We start from the raw sequence: 23,495 nt of genomic DNA, 5'->3' as shown, positions 1-23,495 counted from the left end.
CAACTTCAAAGTAAAAGCACTTCATGAGCACTACAAGTGTCATTCACTGTGCATTGCATATACAATAATTTTATTTTGTGGAGAAAATGAAATTTGTTAATGCGCACATACCACATGTGGTGCTGGACTATTGTGTGTACTATGGTTATGGGCAAACAATTACTAAAATGGGATGGCTTAACAGAAACCACGAAAAATCAGTGGTAGATCAACAATCTAAAAAAATTTTTTTAAAGAATTTTACAAAGTTAAAGTTTTGTGTGCAATTGAGTAAATACACTCACCTAAAGGATTATTAGGAACACCTGTTCAATTTCTCATTAATGCAATTATCTAACCAACCAATCACATGGCAGTTGCTTCAATGCATTTAGGGGTGTGGTCCTGGTCAAGACAATCTCCTGAACTCCAAACTGAATGTCAGAATGGGAAAGAAAGGTGATTTAAGCAATTTTGAGCGTGGCATGGTTGTTGGTGCCAGATGGGCCGGTCTGAGTATTTCACAATCTGCTCAGTTACTGGGATTTTCACGCACAACCATTTCTAGGGTTTACAAAGAATGGTGTGAAAAGGAAAAACATCCAGTATGCGGCAGTCCTGTGGGCTGAAAATGCCTTGTTGATGCTAGAGGTCAGAGGAGAATGGGCCGACTGATTCAAGCTGATAGAAGAGCAACTTTGCCTGAAATAACCACTCGCTACAACCGAGGTATGCAGCAAAGCATTTGTGAAGCCACAACATGCACAACCTTGAGGCGGATGGGCTACAACAGCAGAAGACCCCACCGGGTACCACTCATCTCCACTACAAATAGGAAAAAGAGGCTACAATTTGCAAGAGCTCACCAAAATTGGACAGTTGAAGACTGGAAAAATGTTGCCTGCTCTGATGAGTCTCGATTTCTGTTGAGACATTCAGATGGTAGAGTCAGAATTTGGTGTAAACAGAATGAGAACATGGATCCATCATGCCTTGTTACCACTGTGCAGGCTGGTGGTGGTGGTGTAATGGTGTGGGGGATGTTTTCTTGGCACACTTTAGGCCCCTTAGTGCCAATTGGGCATCGTTTAAATGCCACGGCCTACCTGAGCATTGTTTCTGACCATGTCCATCCCTTTATTGCCACCATGTACCCATCCTCTGATGGCTACTTCCAGCAGGATAATGCACCATGTCACAAAGATCGAATCATTTCAAATTGGTTTCTTGAACATGACAATGAGTTCACTGTACTAAAATGGCCCCCACAGTCACCAGATCTCAACCTAATAAAGCATCTTTGGGATGTGGTGGAACGGGAGCTTCGTGCCCTGGATGTGCATCCCACAAATCTCCATCAACTGCAAGATGCTATCCTATCAATATGGGCCAACATTTCTAAAGAATGCTTTCAGCACCTTGTTGAATCAATGCCACGTAGAATTAAGGCAGTTCTGAAGGCGAAAGGGGGTCAAACACAGTATTAGTATGGTGTTCCTAATAATCCTTTAGGTGAGTGTATAATGCTAAATAAAAGTTGTAAAATAAAAGTTGTATATGTTATAAACTATTATATTAATTTGCTAGATATATCAGCATTAAATCTTCCACCCAGCTCCATGTACATCGGCCATTAAAAACCCAAATTGGTCAACCTATATATAGGGTTAGAGTAGGACTAATTATTGCATTTCAGCCTCTAAAGCCTAGAGTAATCTAAAGAAGAGGTTCTCAACCCTGTTCCTGGAGGTCCCCCAATACTGCACATTTTGTATATCTCTCTATTCTGACACACCCAACTGAGGTCTTGGAGTCTTTACTAACGAGCTGATGAGTTGAATCAGGTGTGTTTGATTAGGGAGATATCCAAAATGTGTAGTGTTGGAGGGCCTCCATGAACAGGGTTGAGATCCACTGCAGGACTCAAGCTCATCTCCTTTGATGTATAGAGTTGGCGACTGGTTTGCGATGAGAAGTCTCAGATATCACGACGAACGCTCTTTTTGTGCGTGCACTCCTGCAACATGCCGAGACTAGTCCCAGACACTACAACAGTTTTCAAAACTGCCCGATGTCTAGATGTCATCTTGTCATGTGTGCGCACTGTCCTGACGAGTGAAAGACTGACAATGAGCCACAGCCAATGAAATATAGAGAGAGCGCCAGAACAGGGCAAGGTGTTAGGAAGCAGAAGACAAAAATGTATTCGAAAATAAAATAAAAATCTATATTTCCCTACCCATTGCCTTTATTATTGCCTTTATTATCTTTATTACAAGCCGTTCTTTCATGTTTGTTGAGAAAGGAGAGCAAGGTATTCGGTAGCAGGAGACAAAAGTAGAAAATAAAATAAAACGCCACCCACATCTCCTTAATTTTTCCTTTGCAAATGGTGCCAATAAAATCCAAAAACAGGCGGGAACCGTTCATGTTTGACATGTTATCGATAATAAACTGCTCGATTTTGTGAATGAATTTCGTTCTCTTAATTTTTGCAGCACACACATTAGAAGCTCAGTTACAGGCACTGCACTAAAATAATTCAGAATTCCACTAAATGTCATATTTGCGAATAAAGCTGACTGCAAGCTGTGTAGTGTAAGCTTGGCTTAAGAAATCTTTTCTAAAAATAATTTTAGTCTACATAAACACACCTTTTGAGAAAGTATTGTATTAAATTGATCTGAAATCTAATATGATCACATTATTTGGCAAGTCAATGCAATACAAATTGCTTTGATTTTTTCTTCAAATTCTTCCTAGCCTATTAGAATTAAGAGAAATAATATCCGTTCCTTTACGATTTCCATTGCTAACAACAGGGACGTCACGGAGTGAGTTCTTGATGGTTAGATTACCATCTGAACTAAATCTTTAAGTTGATTTATTGGTAGATATGAGACTGGTAGTTTGAATTCCTTTTTTAATATTTTGGATTTCATGTGGAGCCCCAATTTAACGTGAATTGAAAGTTCACGTTCAGTCCACGATATCTGGCCAGGCAACACGTGAACATCAGTAAACATATAGTAACTGACCATAACAGCTTGCCAACCACCCTGGCACAAGCACAAGATACTTTTACATATAGCCTAGGCTTACACAGAAAAACTCTTTTATATTAAATATATTTTTGCCATGTGTAAACACATTTCAAGGTTTTAACTGTAGAATCTAAATTCTTAGTTAAATTAACAGTGACATTTCTACAACATGCTTGCCAAATTATGGTAATAATAATTTAATGCAATAGGTGGAATTCTGTAATTGATACTTCACAATTATTTCATTTTGGCAGCCGGAATTGTAATCTCGGTTATTTTTTTGATTCAGACCCGTGAAAAGATAAAGCAGTAACCCTAAAAAACTGCAGAAATATGTTTGGGAGAACGTACCAAGTGAATGCACATGGGTACGAGCCACACAAAACAACAATCTTGCATCGTGTAACGCCACAGCAGAGCCTTATCTACTTCCCCTGTACCTGTCTAGCTGACTCAGGTGCCAACCACGGGAAACTAGTGCATGAAACGCTTCCTAGCTGGGCCACACCCAGACGCTCCACTTCTGAAGGACACTCCCTTCATACTTCAGGAGCTGCTACACATTTCATTTCTGAATGGACAAATTGTATGGCCCATTTAAAAGGAGGAGTTTGGACTTGGAACTTCACAAAATAAACATTAGAAAGGCATGTCACAAGTGCTATGTTAATGAGTGAAATGCATAACCATTGGGACATCTGCTACACGTAATGATTAACAATACAGCCCAGCAACGTAGTTTTCCGCTTGGTGTCATAGCAGAGAAGTCACAGTGTGTTATTACGAGAAGGACCACATGCTCGGCAGCATCGGTGACCTTTGAACCTCCGTCTGGTATCAAAAATGGAACACAGCCAGAGTCCTTATGTGCTAACCAAACTTGTGATTTTTTTGCTTCTGTATCCAAGTACCTACCCCAAAGTGAAATTGTGACAGTGGCCACAACAACATGGAACCACAGTTACACTTCCTGTGCTGCAACGGAGGCGATTTCTTGCTGTCAGAAAGGCTCAGTAGAGAGATATTGGTTACATCACTGTCCTAAATCACTGGCAGTAAAAGGCAGACTCATTATGTTTTATAAAAGAGTGAATGGGAAAAAAAAAGAATGGGAGTGAATGCTGGTGCACCTTTTGAGAGCAGGTGCCACCTCATAGACAAATACCTGCTCCATCATTACACCAGGTGCACAGAGACACTCAAATATAGACTGATCCAGGCTACAAATCAACTCGTGAATGTCGTTTATTCACATACGTCCTCAACACACTAAAATGTACATCTTCATTCAAATAAGAACTTCCCTCATTGGACAGAAACTACAAAATCTGAATGAATTGAAACTATTCCTTTACAACAACAAAAAAGTACTGTGGTGGTGCCATGGAAAACTGATGGGATCAGATAGTAGTATGACACCATGGACATTATATTTACATAGTACTTAAGGTTCTTGACCGAATTCCATGGCACTATTATGGTACATTGTATTTGGGACAAAACCACGGTAGTTCTGTGTTAGTGTTTATACAACGAGTTAATACAAACTGAAAATAGATTACTGTTTAAATCTGAAGTGCATATAAATGTGTTATATGGGTGTATTGCGGGTTTGTAAATAATAATAATCAGGATGATGATGATGATGGCCTGGCGTTACCTTTCCACACAAACTCACCTGCATTCCAGGAACTTGAACAGCAACCGGCGAATGAGCCATCTCCAATCGCTCTCAGACAAAATACACAGTGAATAAACTCTCGGGTAGATACTTAAAGAGCGTCTCCTTTCACTACTCCGTGTTAAAAGTCTCTATATTACAATCTTCACACTGTATTTCCACTGCTGGTAAATGTGTTCGCGACGCCAAACTCTGGTGCTAGCTGCGCTCTGTTAGCTTTAAACTCACACTCTACACTCGACGATCATGTCTCGCTCGTAAAGTCGACTTTTTCGCTACTTCCGGCAGTTACAGGCGGTTAAAGCACTCGTCGACAGCTCGTTACATGCTTTTAGCGAAAGTTTTGCGAGCAGTTTGTTCTTCAGGAGATCCTCTCGGACGCCATGACTGACTCGCGCTGCGCTCGTCAAGTTGTTTTGTGCTTCAGCTCGCTCGCGCCGTTGGGTGGAGTCGCGCGCCGCGCTCCGACCGCGAGCACACAGACATTGCGTCACTAAAGCTGCTGCTGCCTGCTACCATCAGATAGATTTAATTACACTTTAATTATTTGAGTATGTTGTAAATGTCTTTATTTTACATGATACATTTTTATACAGTTCGCACATTCCCGATCTAACTTCCTCACTTTTTAATTTGAAGACTGACTTCTCATTTCTTTTTATTAACCCCGTAAACTCTGCCGTGTGCAGTTTTCACACTCAAATTTAAAAGCTCACCATTCACACATACTGTAGAAAAATTGCAAAAAATTTATCTAATTTTTCAGAGAACTGCCCAAATAAAAAAATCAAAGATGCCAATTATTCATAAATAGTATTGTGTTTGTAATTTTATGATAAACGGAATTTTGTTGTTGTCCTAACTTGGTAAATATGTCATTCTGGTTCTGTTCACTCTACCTCACTTTAAAAAGTCTAATTTTATTCCACTAAGTGGCAAATATATATATTTTTTTCTCAATCACATTCCATAGTGATCTGAAATATAGGTGGAACTCTAACTCATTTAAGCCCTCACAGACGTGCTCGTCCATAGACGTTCAGTCTAATTTTCAGTTCAAGCACCACCCTCATGATTTCATTGAATACATTAGCCTCTGAGTGGACTAGAAGCTCAATCTAGGTGTCATTAGAAAGCTGAGATCATCCCCTTCAAAAACAGTCAAAAACCTATTTTCTGATGATTTGTTTAGCATGCTTTTCCTTCTGGATGGCATATTTTGTTCTGGATGTCTAAGATATAACATTACATTATTCAGCCAAGTAAGCTCACAAGTAAACAATGGCACATGTTTTACTGAAAACTGCCTAAGGTAAAATGAGATATAATTTTTTTTAGCTATTTGGGGCTTACAGAAGCAGTTATCGGAGCATAAATGAGATGTTTGTAGTTGATGTCAAACAAAAATCATATTTCACTTTGTGATTATTTGTAAATCTTTCTAAAACTGTGGTGTCAGAGCAACATAAATAAACTGTAGTCACATTCCTGAGAATGAGGGCTTCCATTTGAAATATGACGTCCATTCATGTGCTATGGACATTTATTTTAATATAAATATTTCTACACCATTACCTCTAGGGGGAGCTCATTTTCAACACAAATATTTTGAGGCTTCATTTTGTTATTTTAAATAACATAAATTCAAAAGTGTTCATTATCTCTGAAAAGTTCAGATTCTAACGTTTCAAATGAACGTTTTAAACATTAACTTTTCTCGCAAAACAGCGCACCCACTTTGGACCCGCCGGGAGGCCCATAGAGTTTAAGGTTAAACACAAAAAAAGTGAAAAATTTGTAATTAATTTTCTATTTCTGTAATACCGTAATATTTCAGCTCTAAAGGTCCATACAATTCAAGTCAACATCCAAAATGTTGAAGCTCCAAATGCATATAAAGGCAGCATAAAACTGATCCATAAGACTCCAGTGGTTAAATCCATGTCTTCAGAAGATAGGTGTGAGTGAGATACAGATCAATAATTAAGTCCTTTTCTTACTATAAATTCTTCTCCCTGACCAGTAGGTGGTGATATGCATGAAAAATGTGAATCACCAAAAACAAAAGAAGAATGTGAAAGTAAAAGTACAGATTAATGGTTAAATTAAAAAATCACTTAAATATTGATCTGTTTCTCACCCACACCTATCATATCAATTCTGAATATATAGATTATTTTAATGCTGCATTTATGTGCTTTTTGATCTTAAAAGGTTTTAAATAATGAAGACAATCTAAAAACTTCTGAAATGCTTAATATTAATAGTGCAAACATGTATTTTTTTAATGAATTTGTTGTGTTGGCTATAAATGTTATGCTGAGTTAATATGCTTTGCCGCTAGGGGTCGCTATGGACCTGGAGTGTTGAGGTGGAGATGGGGAGAGAATAAAAGGATGGAGTGTTGAGCTTCTGCACGCTTGTTTAGCTGCGTTTTCATTTTATTAATACTAGTACCAAAATACAACATTTTGGCGATGAGGATGGCAGCTCTCAGTTTACCTATGCCTGCTTTGTTCTTGCCATGCCCGGGTCATCCCTCGGTACCGATTCAAACTTGGCGGAAGATGTTTGAAAACTATCTTGTCGTCATCGATGCTACAGGAGATCGGTGGCCGGAGGAGAGGAAGCGTGCCGTTTTACTACAATGCCTGGGAGCCGAGGGGTTAAAAGTCTTCTACACGCTGCCTGATACAGGTCGGACCGTTGCCGATGCTTTCAAGGCTTTGGAAGAACATTTCCAGCCGGCTACGAATGTTGTAGTCGAACGACATAAATTCAGACAACGCGCCCAACGGCCGGATGAATCAGTAAAGGATTTTGTTGTTGCTTTACTTGAACTCAGTGTACACTGTGACTTCAGCGATCATACGGAGGAGATGATCCGAGATCAATTAGTGGAAAAAGTGTCCTCTGCACGTATTCGGGAGCGTCTCTTGCTACAGCCACAGTTAACACTGAAGGATGCGCTGCTGATGGCTGGCCAAACGGAGACTGCCGTGGGGCACGCGCAAATGCTCGATGCGGCATCAGTGCACGAGATTAAATCTGTTCAGCGTGGCATGCCACAACGAACTCAGAAATACCATGGAAATCATGTGAGTAAAACACGATCACAGTATACTGCACAAAAAAAAATCACAGTTGCTTTCGTTGTGGGTCTGGCTCTCACTTGGCTAATGCTCCAAATTGCCCTGCTGCCAAAGTTAAATGTAAGAGTTGCGGAAAAGTGGGACATTTTGCAAGGGTTTGCCGCTCAGAAAAAAAAGTGCAAGCACTTGACGCCCCTGAAATGGAGGTCCCTGAAATTGTGCAGGTGCTTGAAGTGGAAAGGAAACCGCTGTGTGAGAAAATAAAATGCACTGTGACCATTGGAACTGAGGGAGTGAGCCCTGTCCCGGTTGAGCTCACAGTCGACACGGGTTCTGCTGTTTCCATCCTCCCTCATCACCTTTATAAGCGTCATTTCAGTACATCTTCTTTACGACCCCCCCGTGTGAAACTGGTGACTTATTCTAAGGCGGCACTGCCTGTTCTCGGATGCTTGTGTGCACACGTATATTACGGAGATGCGGTGGCCAGTACTAGCATCTATGTTGTTGAGACAGGCACCCCTATACTGGGCATGAACTTAGTGTCTGGCCTAAACATTCATATTGCTGGAAATGAAGTGGTCTCACCCCCCTCTTCTGCCGTGGTTAGACAAGCGACGGCTGCAACAGAGGCCATCGGATGCGCTAAAGGCTTTGTACATCGAGTGAAAGTAAGAGAGTCAGTACCGCCGGTACAGCAAAAGCTGCGCAGACTTCCTTTAACGGTTAGGAAGGCAGTTGCCAAAGAACTTTGTCGTTTACAAGCTGAAAACATCATTGAGAGGGTGGATGCTTCCCCATGGGTGTCACCTATTGTGGTGACAACAAAGAAAAACGGAGAAATTCGCTTATGTGTGGATTTGCGGGAGCCAAACAGGGCAGTAATAATCGATAGCCATCCACTTCCACACATGGAGGACTTATTCACTGAATTAAAGGGGGCCACAATATTTTCAAGCATCGATCTGAACAATGCATATCTCCAAGTAATGCTTCACGAGGACAGCCGAGATCTGACGGCTTTCATCACTCATGAAGGGTTGTTTCGATTTCGTCGGGTACCATATGGCTTGGCCTCGGCGCCGGCAGCTTTTCAAAAAATGATGGTGACACTATTGAAAGACCTTCATGGAGTCCAGAACTATCTAGACGATGTGATTGTGTATGGACGCACGGCGGCCGAACATGATCGCAACCTGCAGGCTGTTTTAACAACACTACAGCATGCAGGTCTCACACTGAATCGAGAAAAATGCAAGTTCAGCTGCACAAGTCTTCCTTACTTAGGACATACTATCACTGCGCAAGGCCTGCTACCCACTGACTGCCATATTCAGGCTATCTTGCAAGCACCAGCTCCCACTGATGCAGCCAAATTACGTTCATTCTTAGGACTGACATCCTGGTATTCACGGTTTGTGCCAAACTACTCTTCGGAGGTGGAGCCTATGCGGGCATGCTTAAAGAACATGGGTGTTTTCAGTTGGACTGAGGATGCACAGAAAAGCTTTGAGAAAATGAAGGAGCTCATTGTGAACAGCCCAGCTTTGGCAATCTTTGATCCAGCACTGCATACGCTGGTAACCTGTGATGCTTCGGATTATGGAATTGGGGCGGTGTTAACTCAGATTCATGCAGACGGTTCTGAGCACACCGTCGCCTTTGCCTCTCGATCACTCTCAGCAGCAGAGCGAAAATATTCCATTGTGAAGAAAGAGGCTCTAGCCTGCGTGTGGGCTGTGGAACGGTGGCGAACATTTTTGTGGGGCCGACGATTCACGCTTCGGACGGACCATCAGGCCCTAACTACACTGCTGGTGACTAAAGGTATGGGGCGTGCTGGAATGCGCATCGCGAGATGGTCCGCACGTCTGCTTTGCTTTAATTATGAAGTGTCATACAAGCCAGGAGCTGAAAATGTCACAGCAGACTGCCTCTCACGCCTACCTCTGCCTGCCGGGGAGGATGCTGCTTCTACCATGGAACCCGATATGGTGGCATTCCTCTCTGCTGAACTTCGTGCTCTTTCATTGGAGGAGTTCTCCAAAGAATGCACTGCTTGTCCTGAACTGACAGCATTGCGACAGCAAATACTTATAGGCTGGCCTAAAACCAAGAAAAACCTTCCACCCGAGCTGGCGTCATACTTTCATGTCAGGGACGAACTTGCAGCACAAGACAGCCTGGTCTTCAGAGGCTCATACCGCTTGGTGGTGCCAGTATCTCTGTGGGTGCCCTAATTAATTTAGCTCATCAGGGTCACCAGGGTATCGTCAGGACCAAACAGCATCTTCGTGACTTGTATTGGTGGCCTGGCATGGACCACTCAGCCCAGTCCGCAATTTCTTCATGCCAACTTTGCCAAACCCATGACAAAAGTGCAAAGACGCATACACCTCCACTTCAGCCCGTGCCACTTCCTTCTGCACCGTGGGAAAAGGTTGGACTGGACATTGTCGGACCATTCGAGCTAGGGACCTGGGATTGCAAGTATGCACTCACTTTAGTTGACTACTATAGTAAGTGGCCAGAAATAGCGTTCACTAGTAATGCCACTACTGATACTGTCACAGATTTTCTTGCCACAACGTTCAGCCGGTTTGGCAACCCGGTGGAAATTGTGACGGACAATGGTGTGCAATTTACATCTCTTACTTTTGCCGATTTCCTTGCAATCAGGAATATCAAACATGTCCGTACCTCTCTGTACTTTCCTCAAGCAAATGGGGCTGTGGAGCGCATGAACCGTGTTCTGAAGGATTGCGTTCAAACTGCAAATTTGGAAGGGAAGCCCTGGAAAACTTCTGTGAGGGACTTCTTGCTGCATTATCGCGCTACACCTCATGCCACCACTGGTGTTGCTCCCTGTGAACTCTTGCTTGGACGCAAACTGAGAACAACCTTAAACATTTTACCCACCCGGCCCTCTGCTTGTACTGATGCTACAGTGCAAGCTCGCGTTCAGGCTCGCCAGTCTCAAGTCAAGACCTACACTGATACCAAACGTGCAGCGAAGCCATCTGCGTTAAGACCAGGTGACAGAGTGCGGGTGAGGATACCTACACATGTGAAAAAGGGCAGGCCGAAATTCAGTCCGCCTTGTACAGTGCTGGGACAAAAAGTTCAGGACACATATATCCTTGATGATGGGAAAGTGTGGAATGCAATACACCTGTCACTATGTCCGGGTCAAAACCATTCGGATAATGATCCTACAGAGGTTCCAATGCCGGTTGTCACACCGGTAGCTCAAAGACAGCCCAGAAGCAGACGTCCGCCAATCTGGCACAAAGACTTTGTCACATGAACTGTACACAAGCGCACTCATCACAATAGTACATCTCTACTGTAAAGTTGTTAATTTTCCAGATGTTACATGTTGATGTTGAATAGCATATCTGCACAGTTCTGCTGCTTCTGTGATTGTATGTGGAGATTTACTGGAGTCCGTAATTGTGATGGATAGGAAGAAATATGCATCTTTTTGAGTTATATAATAAGAGACCTTAAGGTACTTGCCACATGATAACCTTGGCGAATTAGGTATGTATAAAACAGTTGTTCTTTGGTTATTGTCTTGTTCAGGATAGGAGTAAGCTATGTTAATATACCTTCCTTTGGGTAATGTTCTTAAAAGTGGGGAAAATGTTGTGTTGGCTTTAAACGTTATGCTGAGTTAATATGCTTTGCCGCTAGGGGTCGCTATGGACCTGGAGTGTTGAGGTGGAGATGGGGAGAGAATAAAAGGATGGAGTGTTTAGCTGCGTTTTCATTTTATTAATACTAGTACCAAAATACAACAGAATTATTTTAATAATTTAATTACAAACTTATTTTTTTATGATGCCTTGAGTGTACACAGCTGCTATCTAGACAAAGGCTGGCTATACTGTGATTAGTGGAGTGGTGGTGGTGTAGTGGTCTAATGCACATAACTGGTAAACTGGTAATCAGAAAGTCGCTGGTTTGATCCCCACAGCCACCACCATTGTGTCCTTGAGCAAGGCACTTAACTCCAGTTTGCTCTGGGGGGATTGTCCCTGTAATAAGTGCACTGTAAGTCGCTTTGGATAAAAGCGTCTGCCAAATGCATAAATGTAAATGTAAATGTAAATGTTCAAATATAAAATGTGTCCAAAAAGTTGACTTGTAGTGTGTATATAGGTAAATAAATAAACCAAGGCAGAGGTCAAAACCCTTGCAACATTTTGATGCCTCCTATAGCGTAGTAAATGACATAACACCCAACATAAAAAGATTCGAAAAAACTCAAACAACATTTGCATGGTAAACAACAATATTTAATGGTAGGCACTGTCAAAAGCTACGTTATGTTTTGCCTTTACAAAGGAATGGACACAATGAACATCAAGAGTGGTAAACGTGTACAGTGGGTAACATATAAAACTGTGATATTGGTCCACATTCACAAAATGTACATCTCTATGGCGGTTCACTCAGACCAGCTGAGAGAGCAACTAAGGTATTTTTTGACTAGAAAGCAGCCAGGTTTAAATGTATATTTTTTTTGGTATGAAATTATACAAACATTTTAAAATAAATATTTTCTGATCTGGCGGGCGAATGGGGAACACACTGCAACTGGTCAACACTTTATCAAGTATACATATCTTTAAAAAGGGGTTAAAAAGTTTTTTTCTGTCATTTCACACAAAATGGGTCCAAATGAGTTGGTCCAAATCAGTGTTAACTGAAATAATTAATGTTTTTGCCTTTTTGAGATAACAGGGAATAACAGTAATAATAGGTAGTGGTTATATTCTAAAAAAAAAAAACAGCTGCATAATTATTTACCAACTTTATAACATAGGGTGCATTTGATTAAACCGCATTAAATGATTGTATTCTATACTGGAATTCATTGAAGACTTTTGAGTCCAGACTACTGAAAGTTATCAACTAGGTTGCGCAACTGTGTAAATCTCACAAAACTCGTCAAGAACTCGTCATATTTCACGCTATATATATATATATATATATATATATATACACACACACACACATACACAGTATCTCACAAAAGTGAGTGCACCCCTCACATTTCTGTAAATATTTGATTATATCTTTTCATGTGACAACACTGAAGAAATGACACTGTGCTACAATGTAAAAAGCTTGTATAACAGTGTAAATTTGCTGTCCCCTCAAAATAACTCAACATACAGCCATTAATGTCTAAACCGCTGGCAACAAAAGTGAGTACACCCCTAAGTGAAAATGTCCAAATTGGGCCCAATTAGCCATTTTCCCTCCCGGTGTCATGTGACTCATTAGTGTTACAAGGTCTCAGGTGCGAATGGGGAGCAGGTGTGTTAAATTTGGTGTCATCGCTCTCACACTCCCTCATACTGGTCACTGGAAGTTCAACATGGCACCTCATGGCAAAGAACTCTCTGAGGATCTGAAAAAAAGAATTGTTGCTCTACATAAAGATGGCCTAGGCTATAAGAAGATTGCCAAGACCAACAAAGAGCTGCAGCACGGTGGCCAAGACCATACTGCGGTTTAACAAAACAGGTTCCACTCAGAACAGGCCTCGCCATGGTCGACCAAAGAAGTTGAGTGCACGTGCTCAGCGTCATATCCAGAGGTTGTCTTTGGGAAAGACGCATGAGTGCTGCCAGCATTGCTGCAGAGGTTGAAGGGGTGGGGGGTCAGCCTGTCAGTGCTCAGACCATACGCCACACACTGTGCTGTCGTTCCTGAAGGAAGCCTCTTCTAAAGATGATGCACAAGAAAGCCTGCAAACAGTTTGCTGAAGACAAGCAGACTAAGGACATGGATTACTGGAACCATGTCCTTTGGTATGTCTTCATTTTCATTATGAAAATTGTTAAATATAATTTCTCATTTTTGTGTTATGATTTTGGGGTTAAATATCTGTGAGATAACCCAACAACTGTTGCACTAAAATTAAAGACCAGTCTTGGCTATTCATTTTCAATTGATAGCAGCCAATCAGATGAAGTCCACTAACCTCAAATGTACAGGGAACAATTTCAGATTCATCCTATAGGACAGTTCCCCTGAGAGACTGACACATACTGCAAAGCTTGGACATAGAAAAATATTGCGCTAACATCAGACCAAATGTCAACAAAGCTGAATAATTGGAACTGATGGGTGAATAACTGACAGTCTATACCAGACTTTTTTGACATGGAGTGCCATTTTTTATTTCACTGGTCAATGGCTGTGCCGAGACCCCCGAAAAAGAACAAACAAATAAAAATAAGATTGAGTCCACTTGTGAAAATTTTTCTATTCAGCATTTTTCTAATTGAATCATCTTTTTTTATTACAAATTATATTATCAGCATAACAGTTGGAGTGAAACATTTGTGCAAAACCTGATGATTATGATATAATCATGATCCTACATGTGAATTTTCACAGAGCATCTTAAGTGCTATAATGAAAAAAACCTCTCCTTTTGTACAAAATGAGTTAACAAAGTTAGTCACAAATTTGCTTATTTGATTACTGATCAGGACATTGCGTGGAACCTTTAATATTCCTTATTTTATATCATTCATTTTTCAAACTCATGCAGAGGGCACGCGGGCAACAGCGAGAGAGGAGCAGGCTATTTTATTTTATACGTTTTTCGCACCTGCGTTCCAATCTACATCTTGATGTAATCCTTCCTCATGATCACGCAGCGTGTTTTCATCAGATGAATGGGAGACTTATGCAAGCCATTCGCTCATCACAAGCCGATCAACTATTTAGCCCTTTTTGGTGAATCACACCTGCAAAATCCTAAAACTTTATTTCCGGGTTTAATTTAGATTTTGAATAGACTTTAATAGACCTCTTGGGTTTGGGGCATTTTTCAGCAGGTCACCTTGAACAGGCTAGGAAAAGAAAACTAAATAAAACCAGCTGAGACCAGAAAACCAGCTTAGTCTGAATTTTTTTCTACAGGACTGGGGGGAAACAAAAATCTCCACACCTGATAGAAGAAAAAAATCCACACTTCCCTTATTTACAGATTAGATGGTCTCTTGGTGAGTTCTTGAGGAAAGTTGAACCAATCCACTCCTGAAGGCAATAGGTCCCATCTACGCAGTCAGTTTTTCATTTCAATGCAAGGCTATGTTAAACAAATACAAAATTACTATATTCTTGATTTGACCTCAACCACAAGGGTCTCTTCTGAAGAATCCTCACCACAACAGGATTTCAGAAGAAGAGTCTTTGTAGCTGGATTGTACGTTTCTTCTTTAATGGTACGTCCATACGTGGAACCCAGTGCATAGTGCTATATTTTTTGACTGTTCATGAACAGTCAAACAAGGAGTTTTGAATATTAGTCTGGCATGTCGATGCACAGTTTGGGTGGTGGCACAAAGTATTTGCCAGGACTTTGGGTGATCACCACACCAGTCTTCTTCCGAAACATAGGAGCGATTTTAGGTGCCTCGTGGATGGGCATCTCTTCAGACACCTCTGAATCCTCATGATGCATGTCGTAGGATATGTTGCCATACTCCCTCAGGAAGGGGAAGAGTTCAAGGAGGAACAGACAGAAGTCTTTGCGAATGCCAAACCACCCTGACGGAGAGGGAAATTAGAGTGTTAAGGTCTTGGGAACAAAGACATGATTGTGATAATGCTTCATTTGTTTGATTCAGTTTAGGATTGAGTTTATTTAATACAGACACTATTGTGCATGGAATATGGAATTTATTCCGTTTTGCGTGTTGTTTGTCATAAAATTGGTGAGATATTTATTGTGCCGATCAAAATATAATGCATTGTTATTTATTCTACAGCAATGCTCTGTAAAAATATAGTTTCATGAGGTCTGTGGCTTAAAGTCAAAGACATTAAAGCCAGTATCAACAGTAGAGGTCACCCGATATGTGTTTTTTTTATTTGCCTATGCTGACATCTAGAGAGGAGGATGGCCGATAGGCCGACATATCACACAATTTAATGTAGTAAATGATACAGTACATAAACGGCCTAAAAAAAGAAATGTACTTTTATTTAACATTATATTTACTCAAACTTTCATACAAAACTTTTTTCAAAATTAGTTTTGGTGTGTTTAGATGGTAGATAGCAGTTTGACCTGGTTTCTGATTAGTCTCGCCATTCTAATAATTCGTTTGCACAAAAAGATATTGTAATACATTAGGAAAGGAAATAACAGTACACACAGTAGTCCAGCAACCACGGATGGTATGTGCGCATTAACAATCACATTTTCTCACAAAAAGATTGAGTCAAACTAATTGTACATGCAGTGCAGAGTGAATATGACACTTACAGCGCACGTGAAGGACTTTTACTTTGAAGTTGCTCAATGGCACTTGTGCAGATCCAGCAAGCAGCAACTGCTGGCCACTTCAAGTTTACTCAGCCTAAATCGCCTGATTGGAGTTTCACAGACTTACCGTCACACAACATTCGTGAGTCAGAGGGACACAGATTTGATCCAGACTTTTATAATACGTGCTTCAGTAGGGCTGGGTAAACATATTGATTTTCCGATGCATCTCGATATCGATTCTTAAATCCCAAGATCAATCTTTCACTCTATGTGGGAACCCTCTATAATGCAAGTATCACTCACATGTGCAACCAAATCTCACATTATGCAACTAAAATGTCTATGAATATCCACTGGCTGGTAAATGTTCATATTTCACTCAGCAGTGATTTGAGTAGTATAGTAGACAAGTTATTAGCACAGATTAAAAGAGAAAAAGTTTAGTTTAACTCATTCTCTGTACCCAAAAACGAGATCCACGGATTCATATGCCATTGGATAATGTCTCTTATTACCCTTTCTGTTTTTTTACAGTCAGTTGTTGATTAAAAACAACAATAACAACAAAAAAATCATTTAAATCTTACATGTGAGCACTAAAGAATCCGCAAACGCCTTCTCGTCATATGCGCTTACTGGCTGATGCCGCTAATATTAAAGAGATAGTACTGATTAATCGTGTTTTATACATATCGGTGTAAATACTTGTAAATAGTACAAATTAGGCAAGAAAACAATACAAATGTAACAATATATATATGCAACATAATATATGCAATTTCAAAACAATAACTGATAGAACAGTCTGATTTTGAAAGATTTTCAAAAGCTAAAATGTGACCAATTTGATGAAAAACCATATTACAAATAATTATTTGTAAAATGTATATTTTCAAATTGTACCGAGAAGGTTCCGTTATAATTAAGAGCATTAGCTGAGCGCCCCACAGGAAGAAAACATTGGATTTGCGCAAGTTTTTGTGAGGTTTGTTTAAACAATATATCTGCATATTTGCAGACTGTATATGACAGAAGTTTTATTGAAATTAGTTTTTTTTAATCATAAAACAAAACAGTTAATGGTTACAGAGAACTGCGAGAACTTTAAAGGGTAATTCACCCAAAATTGAAAATTATCTTATGATTGACACACATTTAAGCCATCCCAGATTCTTCTTCAGCAGGACTGAAATTAAGATTATTATAAGCCTATTTCAGCTTTTTGTCCATACAATGCAAGTAAACAGGTGCCATTAGACTGCTGGCTAATTTGATGGTTCAAAAGTAATATTTAGGCAGCATAAAAGTAATCCACACGACTCCAGTTGATCATTTAATGTCTTTTGTAGAAAAACTGATAGATTGTTGTAAGAAACAAATCAATAATTAAAACATTTTTAACTTTAAATCATAGCTACCGCCCAGTGCTGTACTGTTTGAAATGACCCAACTCTTGTGTGATGTTCATTCCTCTGTTGTGAACAAAGTGCACGCTTCTGACTTCTCGTGTGAACACGCATTGCGCTTACGTCACGCGACTGCTAGCAGAAATATTTTTTTTTAAAGTTAATAAAGTTTTAATAATCTATTTATTTTTTACACAAACATATTGATTTGCTTCATTGAGTCGTGTGGAGTACTTTTATGCTGCCCAAATATGCCTTTTAGACTGTCAAAATAGCCAGCAGTCTAATGGCACCTATTTACTTGCAAAGAGCTGAAATGTGCTTGTAAAAATCTTTACTTTGGTTCTGCTGAAGAGGGAAAGTCATATGCATCTGGGATGGCTTAAAGATGAGTAAATCATGAGAGGATTTTCATTTTGGGTGAACTATTCCATTAATATTATGAGCTCCTGCACGTCTTTCCAGCTCTGCTATGCTGGACTGTTTAAACAAGGCTGTGTTGCATTCGTCAGGCAGTGGTGGCTCAGTGGTTGAGGCTCAGGGTTACTGACCAGAAGGTCGGGGGTTCAAGCCCAAGCACCACCAAGATGTCACTGTTGGGCCCTTGAGCAAGGCACTTAACTCCAGGTTGCTCCGGGGGGATTGTCCCTGTAATAAGTGCACTGTAAGTCGCTTTGGATATATGCGTCTGCCAAATGCATAAATGTAATTTACATGTGTCAGATGCCTCCTTCACGTGCAAGCAGGCGATTCTTGGCACTGTTGTGGCTTGAGATACTATTTGGCCAACAGGAACATTTATCGGCCGATGCAGATAATTGAAAGATTCTGAATATTGGCCAATTTATCGCCCGAGCAATATACTGGTCGCCTACTATTTAACAGGTAAAATAAGTGACTGATATCAACTATAAATATTACTTACAGTGATTGCCTCCTTTCTGGCCAAACGTGGTCACCATTAGAGTCACCAGAGACACCCAGAGAGGCACAAACACTGGCACATAGTTGGAATTATAATGACCATCCAGCTTGTGCACAAGTAGAATCTGAAAACAACAAAAACATTGAGCAATGTAAACCCTCGGATGAGTCTATAAATATTTTACAGATGCGTGATAGATAATTCTGGCAAAAAAACTTGGAAGCTGATGATTATTTTCATATTATGGCCCATAAACGTTAAATGTATGATTTTAAATTATTTAAAACGGTATACGTTTTGTTTATTCATAAATTCAATAAATGAATTTAGGCATCACAACATAGCAATGTAGTACGAGAGATTAAGTTGTCATAATAAAATCTCAGTTCACAGTGGCTTGCGTATTCAGCGCTAAAAACAATGCATATTTTTGTGTGAATATGCGTGCCACTGTGAACGAGCTTCTCTCAAAATAGTCCCAAAACAGACAAGATATTCATTGCAACATTTGTGTTTGTGTTCTGCATAGGAAATAAAGTCAGACAGGTTTTTTGGTTGAACGTTTAGACATGAATAGACATGCTGAGAGTCTATAACAACTAGAGCTAGGTACTGTAAATATATTGATTTTCCAATTTTCTTCCCTTGAACGATACCAATTTTGATTCGTAAAACCCCAAGATCGATCTTTTACTTTGAAGTTTACGTTAGTTTTTAGTTGGACTGATTATTATACAGTGATATAAATAGCTGATTTAAATTTAACTGCATTGTTCACGAACTGTTGTTGATTTTTATCTACCAAGTTTCCTGTATAATAAACAGCATTAGCTGAGAGAGAATTTTTTTTCTTTATAAGCAAAGTGGACATTATAACTGAAATATACCCAAATGACTCAGAACTGAATCGAAAGCTTGTGAATTGGAATCTAATGAAATTAGGAAACCTGTAATGCTCCCCACCCCAAATAACAACAATGTCATATTAAACAAAAAAAACCTCAAAGGTAAGCAGGGGCACAACTATGGTCATCCAGCTGATCGCCATAGTGATATGAGTACGCCGTTGCTCAGCAATGACATCCATGGAGCGCAGGAAGAGGACAGACCAGACGATGTAATACAGCACCACCAGACACAAGAAGGACATAAGAATCCACAGCGGCACACACACCACCTAATAAAGACATGATACTGTTCTTAAGCCAACGAAATGCCACAGAGATCAGATTGCAACACTATTACTTTGAACAAAATGTAAAATCGTTACTGATGTCCTTACCAACCACGGCCAGCTGATGATCTTATCCAGTCGCAATGCAATGAAGATGAACTGAAGAATATTTACAGAGCACAGAAACTCCAGCTGACGAAAGGAAGACAACAAGCAAGAGAAAGAGAATCAGTTATGATGCATTTCAGCACACTGGTCTAAATGCTTAGGGAGACATGCTTGATAACTTATGAGTGCATCTCACAAAGTCGGTCAAGGACATTTCCAAAAGGAAAAAACTAAATGTTTTTGATAACTGTTAGGACCATTGTGTAAACGTTCAGTGTTAACCTGTTCTTTCTTGTATCTCAGTTTAAGATGTAGAGACAAATGAAAATAAATAATTTGTAGGTTGATTTCACCCAAAATTTTAACACTCTGACACTATCAAAACATTCCTCTGTTTGCTTGGGCGGCCTCGTCCAGCACTGCACAGCAACATTGACTCAACCAATGTTGTGAGTTTGGGATGGGATTATCTGTTTGTACAACCAATGGTGTGAGTTTGGGATGGGATTATCTGTTTGTACAACCAATGGAAGACTGGGAATGTTTTCTGGAAAATGTTTGAAAACAGTGATTATTTGTTGAATTCTGTTTAATGAGACTAGTAGTGCAGAAATGACATACTTCAGCTTTAGATTTTTTGACCTTATTTTCATGTTATGTGTTTTAATATGTCGATTTAATAAAGAGAGTAAATCACAAAATAAAATGTCCCTTATTTGGCTGGTAGAAATTTGGCAACCCTACAAACAACATGTATTTAAAATTATACAAGTTAAGCTCAATCGACAGTATTTGTTGCATGATGTTGATTACCATAAAACAATTATTAAGACTAACACATTTTAGCCCTCACAGATGTGCACATCCATAGAAATGTAGTCTAAATTTCAATTGATGCACCACCCTTGCGTTTCATTGAATATCTTGGCCTCTGAGTGGACTAGAAGCTCAATCTAAGTGTCATTAGAAAGCTGAGATATCATAAAATATATTTCAGATGATTTGTTTAGCATGCTTTTCCTGCTGGAATGCATAATTTGTTCTGGACATCTAAAATATAACATTGGATTATTCACACAAGCAAGCTCACAGACAAGTAAAAAAATATTGCCTAAGGTAAAAGCAGATATAAAGTTTTTAGCTATTTGGGGCTTACAGCTGCAGTGATTGGTGTATAAGAGAGACATTTGTATTTGATGACTTACAGAAATCATATTTCACTTTGTGATTCTTTTGAAAATCTTTCAAAATGTGATATTAGAGCAAAAATATAAACTACATAGTTGCATGTCTGAGAACAAGAGGTTTCATTTGATATATGATTTGTTTATTTAAGTGCTATGTGAAAGAATTTTATATTCATATTAATATTTCTAACATATGACCTCTAGGTGGCACTAATTTACAACATAAATGTTTTCGGGTCTTATTTTGTTATTTTATGTAGCATAAATGTAAAAGTGATGGCTATCTTTGAAATGTTCAGATTCTAACATTTCAAATGATACCTCATATACCTGACTTATGCAAACGGACAAACATTTTCAGCGTAAACGTTTTCATGACATATCACCTCCTTTTGGATCTGCAGGCTGGTCCACTGAGTTGAAGAGGTTAAACCCTTAAAAAATTGGTCCCGTTCACTTCCATTGTAAGTGCCTCAGTCTAACCCAGATCTTTGCTTATTTAAAAGAAAAGGAAGGATGCGTTTGATAGGATTGTTCGTTGTAATCAACATCGTGCCACAAATGCTGTCGATTAATCTTAACTTCTTTTGATAGCAGAATATTCCTTTAACCTGGCGCATTTGTAGTATTTGATTACGCACTGTGTCATACAGATGGAGACTACAGCTCGACTACGTAAAAACCCGCTGTAGCTTGATTATAATTGCACCATCAATACCTCTAGTGAGCGGTCGTGTCTGAATCCCCACACGCATGCCGCCACGGAGACGGGCGAGACGAAAAAGAGGGGCATAAAGACCAGAAGCCAGAAGTGTAACCCTCTTTCCACACGGTCACATACCAGCACCTCGAAGGTGAACAAGAGGAGGTGGATGCCCACAGCGATCAACATGGCCTTGAACTCCACACAGGTCTCACCTTCAGCTCTGTACAACAACAACATGAATATGATGGCCAAAAACAACAACAGACACTTAGACATCTGATCAAGGGCGTAATGGTGAAATTTGGTTCAACAAGGGGTTTGTACATATAACCTGGCAGTTACACCCCCAATATTAGTTACTTGTGATAATAACCAATGAAAAGCTCATGTACAGACAGTCAGGCTGACCTGTATTGTGGGTTATGAGCCCACACTCCGGTGCCCACGGAAGCCCCGATGATGACCATGAGTTTCCAGAGCCAGATGGGCGCAAACACTGCCCAGTAGCTCCATTGGATGATGCCATCCAACCTCAATGACAGCAGCACAGAGAACAGTAGCAGGCATGCATAGATCAGGAATTTACTGGAAGAAAAAACAAATGCAGTAAGAAAACAGACACATCTAAAGTTGACAGATTTATCAAACTTTCGCCAAGATCATGATCCCGGATCTTCACTTTGACTGTAAACACACCAGTATCACACCAGCTTTGCTAATGCTTGTATGGGAATCTTAACGGAAATTGACTTATTTTGTTTCCTGGACAGTATGTTTAGATGCCAATGCTTACAATGAGTTGCTACAATTAAACGCAAGTGGTTTATATCACATGTTTCTGTGTTAAAGCTATTTTATTCACTGGTTAAATGTCATCTAACGCTGCTTAACTGTGCTAAGACAAACCCAACAGGCCTGCATAGTGAACATTAGCAGCTAAGCTAGTAAAGTGAATGTTAACGTTTTTAAAAGCGTAGGGTTTTATTATTCGCCAAACACAACAAATCTTACCTAGGGTTGAAATCTTGAAAAACGCCGCGGAGATTCATGTTTTTCTCTTTAGATCATGGTTAAATGGGGTGCAATTGAAAGGCTTACTGACTTGCTCTCACATCAGTGCAGACAGTGGGCAAACGCATCCAAACACAGTGACGTCAAACACCCCTCCCCCACCACCAGAGAGCGCTGTTCACAGTGCGTTATATAAAACAAACAAACAAACAAACAAAAAAAGATTCGTAGATTTCATGATTTCTTGCTAGAAAATCAATGTTATAAATGTCCTTAGAATCAGTAGTTACTAATTACTAATAACTTCTAAAAAATTGTAATTAATTCTCTAAAATGATTACTTGATATCTTTATGGAAAAACTCGTCATATTACTAATTGCTTTACTTTTAAGTTAACTCTTTAAAATACTTTTGACAGAAAATTATGTTTTTCTGATCAACAACTTAAAAAGAATATGTATTTTGTCCTTGTTCATTGCTGCACACAAGTTAATATGTACAGATGTACATATTAACATAAAGTTTAAAATGTATTATTTTACATAAATAATGTAGGCCTATTTTTGAAATATATGTAACCCAAATAATAGTAAATAGTAAAAATAAGAAAACCTTAAACAATATGATTCGTGGGAGTCACGTGACGCCTTGCGAGGAGCGGATGTGCACTTTGATAGTTTTATTACTATTTGTGTCATAAACCAGTGAGATTTGATACACCCTGATTCTTTACTGTTCTAGGAAGACAATACGTCAAAGAATTCAAAATCCTTGGCTCTGGAGATATTAAAAGACACTTACGTGCTCAAGCTGATTCCCCTCAGTGGCAGGCCGAAAGCCTCAGACTCAATTTGACCGGTGAACTGAAAGAATCCGGCA

The 23,495-nt window shown here is 39.7% G+C and overlaps 2 protein-coding genes across 3 annotated transcripts in view; both read right to left on the bottom strand.

Annotated features, from left to right (window-relative positions):
* stk26 (serine/threonine protein kinase 26) overlaps positions 1-5,136 on the bottom strand; it is a 32,715-nt gene extending 27,579 nt beyond the window's left edge. Inside the window, exon 1 of the mRNA XM_052104517.1 lies at positions 4,702-5,136. Coding sequence (XP_051960477.1) covers positions 4,702-4,743 — 42 coding nt within the window. The 5' untranslated portion in view covers positions 4,744-5,136. The remainder of the gene's footprint in view (positions 1-4,701) is intronic.
* An 8,891-nt stretch (positions 5,137-14,027) lies between these two features.
* Positions 14,028-22,758, bottom strand: tmem185 (transmembrane protein 185). Of its 2 annotated transcripts, XM_052104845.1 has the most exons (8): positions 22,616-22,758; positions 22,013-22,189; positions 21,617-21,824; positions 19,712-19,795; positions 19,430-19,606; positions 18,430-18,553; positions 18,056-18,152; positions 15,198-15,374 (listed from the first exon to the last, which is right to left on the bottom strand). In XM_052104845.1, exons 1-8 carry the CDS (start codon positions 22,651-22,653, stop codon positions 15,332-15,334), a joined length of 948 nt encoding a protein of 315 aa, XP_051960805.1. In that variant the 5' UTR covers positions 22,654-22,758; the 3' UTR covers positions 15,198-15,331. The 2 variants fall into 2 exon arrangements, with proteins under 2 accessions (XP_051960804.1, XP_051960805.1); XM_052104844.1 differs by lacking the exon at positions 18,056-18,152 and having other exon boundaries at positions 14,028-15,374.
* Between the last annotated feature and the right edge of the window lie 737 nt (positions 22,759-23,495).

This window comes from Xyrauchen texanus, chromosome 34 (assembly GCF_025860055.1).
Source record: "Xyrauchen texanus isolate HMW12.3.18 chromosome 34, RBS_HiC_50CHRs, whole genome shotgun sequence".
Classification (NCBI taxonomy): domain Eukaryota; kingdom Metazoa; phylum Chordata; class Actinopteri; order Cypriniformes; family Catostomidae; genus Xyrauchen; species Xyrauchen texanus.
The sequence above is the reverse complement of the archived record's forward strand: the minus strand, read 5'-3'. Positions and strand labels throughout refer to the sequence as shown.